The sequence below is a fragment of the Rissa tridactyla genome, chromosome 4, assembly GCF_028500815.1.
Source record: "Rissa tridactyla isolate bRisTri1 chromosome 4, bRisTri1.patW.cur.20221130, whole genome shotgun sequence".
In the NCBI taxonomy this organism is placed as follows: Eukaryota; Metazoa; Chordata; class Aves; order Charadriiformes; family Laridae; genus Rissa; species Rissa tridactyla.
The window spans coordinates 90,518,602-90,528,909 of record NC_071469.1 but is presented as its reverse complement, the minus strand read 5'-3'; the positions used below and the strand labels follow the sequence as shown (position 1 = coordinate 90,528,909).

The following is a 10,308-nucleotide window of genomic DNA, read 5'->3' as shown; positions in this document are numbered from 1 at the left end:
GAGTGTTATTCCTCTGGAAGTAATAAATGAGTGCTATTTGTTATATTTTTATATTTTCTCAAGAATTTCTGCCACAAGCAAGTCAGGCTGCAACCGAGATATTAAAATGTCATTCTCAAGATTTCATCGTAAGTCTTTGGCTCAGATACAAAAAATGTATCTGTGATTTTACGTGCTGAATATCCCAAAATCCATAAATTCAGCACACTCAAATGAGGGAGCAGGCAAGAACAGTTGCAACAGTTTGAGTGCACAGTCATTGTACGAATAATATTCAGAACTACCGCAATTATCTGAAAGTCATCAGGGAGCCCAAATAAGCAATTAAAGTACAGTTGCTATTTATTGCCTCACAGAACACACAGACATAATATTATAATCTTTTCTAAACTGTTACCACTGAGCTAATGCACTGGAATTCTACCAGGAACACGGTGCTCTGGAAGAGCTGCTATTTATAAAAAATGTAAACATAGGACCACAACTCTTTGAGGTCAGTACAGAATCCACAACAGTGTTGTTGGTAAGAACAGGGTCTTTTGTAAAAACAATTGTCCTTGCAAAAATTGCCTTCGTGAAATTTTATTCTGCCTTTTTAAACTTACATTTCATTAGATGCCTCCCAATCCCTGTATTATCATTACTGGAAAGGAGGCCTAACAACAAATATAGAATTAATTCTGCAGCATTAACTACTTACGGTGATTTTGGCATTAACCGGCACAAAAAAATAAGCTGTTAAATTAACAGCTTCTTTTTCAAGTGGTTTACTTGATGAGAATTGAGCCCTAATCCTACGTCATTAAAGGAAACAGGAAGTGAATCAGATCAAGAGACACCGGTACCAGAAATCTCTATCATGTTTTCAGAAAGGCAAAGTTCATTTTGAGTTCTCTGGAAAACTGAAAATGTGCCTGCTTTGTACAAAGCCTGACCATGACTTACTGCTATATGAGGTCCAGTTATTCTGCTTTGGAATTACACATCACTGCATTATAAAGAAGTTTCACTAACTGCTTTTAAATAAACCTTTGTAAATTTCCCTTGAAATTCCCTTGAAAAAGGCCCTTTTTCAAATTTTAAGGTCCTCCTCCTCTGTATACTTTAAATTAAGACTTTGTCAGTAAAAAGCTAGCAAGAGAATTCAGCTTTCTACAGCTCCATCCATTTCAGTAATCTCTGAACATTAGTGTGAAAGGATCATTAATCCTACCAGTCCTCCTTGCATAGCATTTTCTTTCAGTCCAGTCTCAAAAAGGAGATAAAACCCTGCAAATTTTAAGTCAGTCATTGTTTAACTATGCCATGCTAGGAAACAAATGAATAACGAAAATGTTTTATCCTGCCATCAAAGAAAATTCCTGAAGTTATGAGAACAAGTGTGCAGCTATTTGACACCTGCTAAAAATCTTAATGGCCCAAGGATTCATTTTGTTAGTCTGATCTGTCTCCCTGCATAACAAGGACTGTTACACCTCTTTAGTGGACACGCATTTTAAGTGATATGTCAAAACCATCTAGGGCTTGTCCATGCCCTAAGATGGAACACGGTATTGGGATGTCTGAGTCAGGGGAGGCACCAGCTGAACCTACAAAATGCCTTATCTAAACTTGCCACAGTTGGTAACAGTACGGTCACAAAGTGGTGAAGTCAAATCAGTAACGTCTCATTCGCAAGGTCAAGGTGCAACAAAACCATCTACAAGAAAAAAGCTGGGGAATCAGGCAAATCTCATTTTTTCTCACTAAATGATGGAGAACCAATAAAAGCATGTGCCTTGTCACCTGCTGAAACCTGGAGGGCTGCTGCAGAGAGAGGGCTTTGGACCATATGTCTTCTCCTGGCAGGCATCTAGCCTATGGGCTGTAGCCTTGACACCCTGGTCAGGCTAGAAGAGACAGAAATGGCTTCCAATAGCTTCACGTGTCAAGCAGCTTCCTGAGAGGTCCCCCTCTTTTCTGCACTCCCTAAGAACAGCAAATACTAAGATAACAGGACACAGCAATTTAGTTTTACCAGAAGAAATAGACATAATAGAATAAAGATCACCCTCAGCTCGGAGCGAGAAGGCAGAAAGCCGCAATTGCCTGAGCGAGCAACGCACGGTGCACACGGGAGAGAGTCCATGTCAGCAAGCACCGCGTCCTCGCCCTGTACAGCCATACGTTCAAATGCATGCCAGGGATGGCACAGTCGGCGGACACTGCTATGCCACATCCTTTGGTGTCTGGAGCGGGCAGGCAGCAGCCACAGCCCGACCCTGTGAGCACCATCACCTGCCATGAGACTCACACCAGCATTCAGGGGAGCTGAGAGATCTGCATTTTGACATCCACCACGAGACCAGATACGATGACATTTTCAAAACAACAGTTTACGTGATTCAAATAGCAGTCATAAAAACAACCACCTTTCGTTAACACATCAAACAAATAAATGGGAGTTAATTTCTTAGCATTTTTCAGAACTAGAAGCCATATTTACTTTCAAACAGACAACAAACTGGCACTAAGTAGTTTTTTTATTACTACTGCATTGCTCCAAAAGGCACATTAATAATGCAACCACCCTGCATCTCACATTTGTTACTAGTTATGGGATAAGGCAGAGCGTGGCAGCGCATTGTATCAGCTTTCAGGCAAAATGAGATGTTTGAGACTCATCTGCTGCTATTGGGAAACGTTCTACGTTTACAAATTCATATATGAATGTTTTTGCTAACTTCAGTTTAGATCTTATCTCAGTATACAATAACCAAGCTGTGTAAACATCAACTCACTTCACGAACAAAAACTACAAATGAGTAGTTTTGGTCTAAAAAGCTTAAACTTACACTTAGGAAATGCTTATGCTGCGTCCATTCTCAGCACAGAAATCCAGTCTATGAAGCTTCACAGTATCTTAAAGACCATGTCACTAATCTGTGCCTGACATGAATTTAATCTAATGCATGCAACTTTGTTATTGGTACTTTCTTTCATGAATACAATATGCCACAATAATGTATTCCCTTTAATCATCAATCCACTTATATAACATTCCCAACTCCCAGCGCTAATCCGTAATGCTGCCCTTCCTACAGCGAGCCCCTCGCTGAAGCCAGATGACCTGCAAATGTTTGTTGGTGGGGCTTAGTTGCTCATTCCCTTCTAAATTAAACCATAAAAAGGGCCTCTTCAGACAGCACCACTTCTCAGGCTAGAAAAATACATTTGTAATCTCCCCAATTTGCAAAATTATTTTTTAAGAGCACCAGCAAAACTATTAAATCTCTACGTGAGGAAAGCTTTTGTTCCTGCACGTAGGTCAGGGCAATGCCAACCACACGTACAAGCTGGGCAGAGAGTGGATTGAGAGCAGCCCTGAGGAGAAGGACTTGGAGGTGTTGGTGGATGAGAAGCTCAACATGACCCAGCAATGTGCACTCGCAGCCCAAAAAGCCAACCACATCCTGGGCTGCATCAAAAGCAGCGTGGCCAGCAGGGTGAGGGAGGGGATTCTGCCCCTCTATCTGCTCTTATGAGACCCCACCTGGAGTACTGTGTCCAGCTCTGGGGCCCCCAACATCAGAAGGACATGGACCTGTTGGAGTGAGTCCAGAGGCCGCGGAGGTGATCAGAGGCTGGAGCACCTCTCCTGTGAGGACAGGCTGAGAGAGTTGGGGTTGTGCAGCCTGGAGAAGGCAAGGCTCCAGAGAGACCTTATAGCAACCTTCCAGTATCTGAAGGGGGCCTACATGAAAGCTGGGGAGGGACTTTTTACAAGGGCACGTAGTGATAGAATACAGGGTAATGGCTTCAAACAGGAAGGAGGAAGATTTAGATTAGATATTAGGAAGAAATTTTTCATTGTGAGGGTGGTGAGACGCTGGCCCATGTTGCCCAGAGAAGCTGTGGCTGCCCCATCCCTGGAGGTGTTCGAGGCCAGGCTGGACGGGGCTTGGAGCAGCCTGGTCTGGTGGGAGGTGTCCCTGCCCAGGGCAGGGGCGTTGGAACTAGATGATCTTTAAGGTCCCTTCCAACCTAAACCATTCTACGATTCCAAGCGTGAGATTACATGCAAGCTTAATGCTCAGGGGCAAAAAATATGTTTTAACGCCTTCCCCTCTCATACAGCTGTGCCAGTGCTCAGTTTATATGCGACTTCACCTCATACACTGGGTTAGCAAGCACAGGGGAGGCCCACAAGCTCCTCACTTTTCACATCCCGCAGCCAGCGGGAGCCAACAACACCCGTGAGGGCAGCGGAGGGGGAAGAGGCCGGCAGCCGGGTGAGCTGCCTGCGGCGAGGTGTGGGTGGGCTCCCGCGGCGGTGCGAAGGGGCGCGGGCAGCCCGCGCTCGGGGCCTGCGACGATTTCCCCGCCATCGCTCCCCGCCGCCCGCCATGGCCCCTCAGGCACCGCGGACTACGCTTCCCAGAATGCCCCGGGGCCGTCTCCTCTCGCGAGAGGCGCGGCGGTGGAAGTGACGGGGCGCGGCCCGGAAGCGGGGCTGCCGGGGAGCCGGGAGCTGAGAGCCGAGCCCGCCATGGCCGAGACCGACCCGAAGACCGTGCAGGACCTCACCGCCGTGGTGAGGCGCCGGCACCGCGCCCACCGCCTCAGGGGGAGCGGGGAGCGCCCAGCGGGGCGGCTGCAGAGCGCGGGGCGGGCGGGCCGCGGCCTCCCTAAGGAGAGGCCCGGCAGAAGCGGGTAAAGCCTCCGGCCTCGCCCCGTTCCCGGGCCCTGGCGTTACCTCCTGGGGCTCGGCGCGGCCGAGCCGGGGTGACCCGCTCCTGCCCGCTGCTGCAGGGGCTGCTGGGCTTGTGGTGTCGCCTCGGCCTTTTTCACCCGGTGTCACGATAAATAGCCCCCGCTGCGGAGCTGCTTTTGACGGGTCCCTCGGGGGCGGCTCGGGTCGGAGCGCGGTTCCAGCCCCGCGTTCCATCGCAGCGCTAAGGCCGCTCACTCACCTGAAGTGCTCAGCGAGGGCCGGCTCCCCGGCTGGCCGTGCTGGTAGCCAGGGCAGCTGGGTATCCCTGCCTAAGGAGGAGTTGTCCTTCTGGGAGGGATGTGGTTAAGAGCAAGAGTTTGGGAGCATGGAGAGGAAAGCTGTTGTTCTGATATCGAAAAAAAGTGTTATCACATGATTAGCGTAGGATGCTGGAAGCAGCTGTTGGGGGTTTGGTCCTGGTTGTGGAACACAGGCATTTTCTAGATCTTAAAATTGTTTACTGTGAGCCTCAGTTCTCTTGTGTGTACATATATATGTACATGTGAAAATATGTTACTTAAATATGGAATTACACTGCAGAGTTTGTGCACAGTTGAGCTCAGCAATGAAAGAAAACATTGTACTTACCTCATTACATGAGATTAAATACTGTAACAACCTCTTCAATGAAAACAAAACAGACTTCTTTCTTTTTCCTTTCTAATAGGTGCAGACATTGCTTCAGCAAATGCAGGACAAATTTCAAACCATGTCTGACCAAATAATTGGAAGAAATATCCTTTTTTAAAGTCAGATAGGTGCTATACGCTACAGAATCATAAGGATTTTAAAGTATGTTTACCAGTGGGATTTGTAAGTTGAATTTAAAGTGACCATAAGAGTTTGAGCAAAGATGTAATGAAAAACAAATGAAAAAACCCCAGCCACTACTGGATTGCAGTCGTGTTCCTTAACTCCAGTGAACTTGATGACATGAGCTGTCGCATAGATGACCTGGAGAAGAACATAGCAGACCTGATGACGCAGGCGGGAGTGGAAGAATTGGAAGGCGAGAACAAGACCCCTGCTACTAACAAGAGTTAAAGTGAGACAATTGCTTGCTAGCCTTGAAACAAATCCTGAGGTCACTTGGAATTACTGACTTTAAGTAGATGGACTTTTTCCTTTGATTTGTGAGGTAGTCTGAAATTAATTCAGAGCAGCTGTGTACATTATAATACGAGAAGCTTTAAAAGCTCCCCTCAGCAGGTTCCTACTAGCCTCTTCAGCAAGGATGTTTTCTTCAGCAATATTGGGAGGAGAGGTATTTACTTCACGTCTAGTTAGCTTTGAGGAAGTGCAATAGCTATATTCATCCTCTGTTACTCACTCTGGTACTCTTAGTAAGATCGGAAATAATGACTGTCTTTGCAGCATGGGAAGGAGAAGAGATAGGAAAAAATAGCAGTAGCAAAGCGAGCTCTTCTCTTCCCTTCTCTTACCGTGTTTGAACCTTCTGAAAAGGACCGTAACCTCACGCACGTTACCAACGTCTGCTCTGGTTTCCATAGCTTCAGTTTGTGTAGAATTTGATTTTTGTAATCCATGGAAGGCAACTGGTAAAGAAACTACCAGATGTAACATGTTAGAGTAAATATTTTTTTAAAATATTTTGGATTTGTTTAGGTTTTTTTAAGTAAGATATGTCTCAGCCTCTCTTAAGCTTGAAACTCTAGAATTCACGTTTAGAATACTATGCAGCCCATATAGTAGGCATGTGCGTTTGAAAGGGGTATACATCTTGCTTGTTAAGGTACCTATATTTTGCAATACTTTGACAGAAATACAAATTACTATGGGCTTCATTGTCCCCTGTGTCAGTTCCCTTGGTGTGAACCCCACAAATGAAAATTTCTGATGAGCATGATACTCTTAATTCTTCTCAGTAACATTTTTTTTCTAATTATTTTTCCACAACAGGTTGCCAATAACTTAAGATGAATCCTGGAAGATTTTTTTTTTTTCTACAAATCCTTGGAATTACATAACAGCTTTTTGCAACTACTGTGTGTAAAAGCATTTTTATATTGTTACAGAGCTTGCATTCCTAATGTATATTGTATAGTTAGGAATAGGTTAGTTTATATTTTGATTTGTGTACTGTAATTTCACTTTTTGAATTCTTGTTACGAGGATCAATTAGTTGTGTTATTAAAACACAGATCTTAGAGATATCAACAACTGGGTGTATTTTTTTTGTGAAGTCACTTTTTTCCCTTCCTTGTACTTTTTCCAGACGTTTCATTTTTGATAGCTACACATCTAGTGACTCCCATTCAATGGAAATCTTAACTTGTCCTACGTAACTTTGTGGAGTGAAGCACAAGATTGAAACTTGGCATTAATCCTAGCTCTAAGCATCAGTCACTCGACCATTTGAGGACTATGTGTTGTTTTCTTATGAATGTAAGAAGGTGATTTTGGAAACATAAGACGCTGAACGTCAAAATCGTATCTCCTACTCTTGGTATTACCTTACCTGTGTGTTCCTAGAACATAAACCAGAAATAGAGATTTAACATTAGAGACACCTGTGCTACAGGTCAGCGACCACTGCCATTCAAATCTGTTATATTTAGACAGACGAGGAACTATTAACTATGAAAAATCTCACTATGGGATTTAAGTTTTTTAATACTGTAAAACTTTACTTTGAAACTGACAATGTGTCATTTAGCATCACCTTTGAACAATAATTATGGTTAAAATAGTGATACTGGACAGAATAGGGATGGGATTGCGGTTGTGTCAGTGTGGTCTTTCTGTTTAAATCCCTGGCTCATTGTGCTGAACAGTTTGCTAACAAAGCAGTGATATACCGAGTAACACAAACGGAGAGATCCCGGGTAGAATTGTAAAGCCTTGCTTCTCTTTGAATAACAGCTAGCCCTAACTCATCAAAGTATTTGGTTTAGAAAGATGTTTGCTTTTATAATCACATGCACATTTATGGCCCTGGAGTTTAACGGGTTACATTAGAGTATTTTGGCAATGAAAAGTATATTTAGAACAGTCTGTACTACATCCCTTGTGAAGAAAAATGACGAATGTTGGATATTACTGACAATCACTGCAGTGCTCCTCCACCTTGAAGTACAAATTTAAGAAAGGAGTAGTGGCAGTCAGCAGTTCTGTGTGGACCACACTTAAGACTGCTCTTTGAATGCCACCAAATTAGCACCTGTGTATTATGAAGGCAATATGACAGGTCATTTTTCAACACCATGGGGAAATTGTAATAAAAGCTCATAATAATAGGGGAATTTTGTGAACACAGGAGATGTATCAATATACCTTGTAACACCAGCCTTAGGCTCTTTGTAATGTCATTTTGAAAAAATCTAATAAACTATTATGTGGTAACAAATAGTCAGGTCATATATATTAAAGCAAAGTCTAGCGTAAGTATATCATTGTATGTGAGATTGTATTTAGTTATAAGTTATAGAAAGACTTCAGCACAGCTGCTGCTTATAGAATATAGTCTAGATTACAGGTGTGTTTTGTATAATAAGAGGGTGAACACAATTCATGCCCTGTCAAATCTGTATTTCACTAGGTAATTACAACATAGACCAAATTCCATCAGAAAGCGTATGGAAGTGGAGGATCATTTTGTGTGATGTTTATACAACTATAAATGGTCGTCTTCCTCCTGTAGGAGAAATGGTCGTTCTTGAATTTGCTTGCACTGTCCTATATACAGCAGTAGTAGCCTGCTTTCCTGAAGCTTATTTTGTCAGGATAGCTTAATGGAAAATTATTTTGGCTTTAAGATTCTAAGCACTTTTCAGTAGGGATCGTTTTTCCCTCGTTAATTTAACACTTAACTGATTTTGAAAAGTAACAATTCAATTCAAAACAAGCCTTTCAGAGAGAGAGGAATTACTTGTAGCTCTTTAAATACTCCATATTTTTGAGAAACATTTTTTGTTCCTACTCTGAACCAGTGATAGAGATTCTACATAGAAACAGCACATGCAAGCCAAAGTAGAATCCCTTCTGGCCACAATTTCCTAAAGTGCACTTAGTTTAATACATAAGGCAAAGCAGAAGATGATTCTTCGTAAGTGTTACTTTATATGGATTTGATAACACTTTACAAAAGATTAGGGGTGGTTTTTTTTCCGAATCTGCTGGTTCACATGTGACAAATATTTGTCCTTTCCACTGGGCTGTCTCACTTGCAAAGAAAAAAAAAAAGTGAGGATCAAGTTCATGAATAGGGACTGTCTTCCATATTGGAATATAAAGAAAACTGCCATTTATTCATTTAAATCAAACTGTAGTGCTGTGTTTTGTTAAGGGCTGCAGCTTGCATTTTTCAGTTATTTGTGCCAAAGTCTACAGAAGCACTTTCTGCTTTAAGAAATTTTATGCTACCTGTCATCGTGGTAACATACGCCCGGATTTCATCGTTGACGTATTTACCTCCTCCGGTTTATTTTCACAAACGGATTAAATGCACCCTACTCTGATTTCCTTGTACGAGCAGGCGTGGTGGACGCTGCACTTTCCAGTTTGCAGTTCAAAGCTGGTGTAACTGGGAGCAGACCTGCCGTAATTCATCAGCACAGCAAAACGGTCTGCTCTGCCCGTGAGCTAGCGCAGGTGGTTGGCTGCTCTCTGCCTCCTGCCTACCTGCAAGAGGGGAAAGGGTTTCTGGTAGAATAAGAGGTGAGATAGATGGAAAACGCACTCTCTTGAGCTTGCCGCTTCCTTCATTCTTTCCTGTCCTAGCCCAAGCAGCGAGTAAGGGGCCAGCAAAGCCACTTTCTGTAAGTGAGCACGAGGTATGGAATTGCGCAGAACAAGAAGAGTCTGCGGGTCCTGCATTTAGTGGGAAAAGGAAGAACAGCTGCGGATGGAGGAGAAAGAACACCCGCCCTGCTCCTAAGTTCTTCAAAGCTCTCCATTGTTTCTGCTCTCACCACTTCTACTCCAAATTTCCATCACCACCATCCTTTTCAACCCCTGAGGGAACTTCCCTGAGGAAGAAGCCATTGTTTCCAAACTGTCCATGTAACTGCTATGTTTAGATGCTCTTTCACAAAAGATCTACATTAGGAACAGCAAACAGAAACATTTTTTTTGTCTATGACAGGAATTTTGAGTGACACCATGAAGTCTTCAGCCACAGTTTTCATAGCCAATCATTAATAGCAGTATTGTTTGCTGAAGGCCAGACTTAAGACCTGAGAACCCAGAAACAAGCTGAGGATGACAGGAGCTGTGTGCCCTACACGTTCCACACTGGGCAACAGAAATAAATTTGAAACTCCTGTCTCATCTCATCTGGTGTCTTAATTCCTATCTTTATAGCAGGACTGATGCTCTCTCAGTACAGAGGAATAGTGTTACAATAAATCCATGTTTTGAAACACTTAGGCCCACTGATAAGTGATCCAGAATTACGGTATCCTTAAGAGGATTTTTCATTTAATCTCTGCCCTAAAGACAACGTATGGTAAATAAGACTGCGCACAGATAGCTCTTCAACTAATACCACCTGGTCCGTGCTCTAAATGAAGCTGGTTATAGGCCAGAGACACACT

General features: G+C 43.3%; 1 protein-coding gene across 1 annotated transcript; it reads left to right on the top strand.

The window, feature by feature from the left end:
- The first annotated feature begins 4,465 nt into the window (after positions 1–4,465).
- HSBP1 (heat shock factor binding protein 1) lies at positions 4,466–6,934 on the top strand. Its single transcript, XM_054200803.1, has 4 exons — positions 4,466–4,573; positions 5,421–5,487; positions 5,679–5,798; positions 6,674–6,934. Exons 1-3 carry the CDS (start codon positions 4,529–4,531, stop codon positions 5,795–5,797), a joined length of 231 nt encoding a protein of 76 aa, XP_054056778.1. The 5' UTR covers positions 4,466–4,528; the 3' UTR covers position 5,798; positions 6,674–6,934.
- The last annotated feature ends 3,374 nt before the right edge of the window (positions 6,935–10,308 follow it).

Bases quoted from the DNA above. Each gene is read 5' to 3' on its own strand.
- HSBP1 (XM_054200803.1), top strand. From the start codon at position 4,529: ATGGCCGAGACCGACCCGAAGACCGTGCAGGACCTCACCGCCGTG. The intron at 4,574-5,420 runs GTGAGGCGCCGG...CCTTTCTAATAG, and splicing joins TGCAGGACCTCACCGCCGTG to GTGCAGACATTGCTTCAGCA. The intron at 5,488-5,678 runs ATATCCTTTTTT...ACTCCAGTGAAC, and splicing joins TGACCAAATAATTGGAAGAA to TTGATGACATGAGCTGTCGC.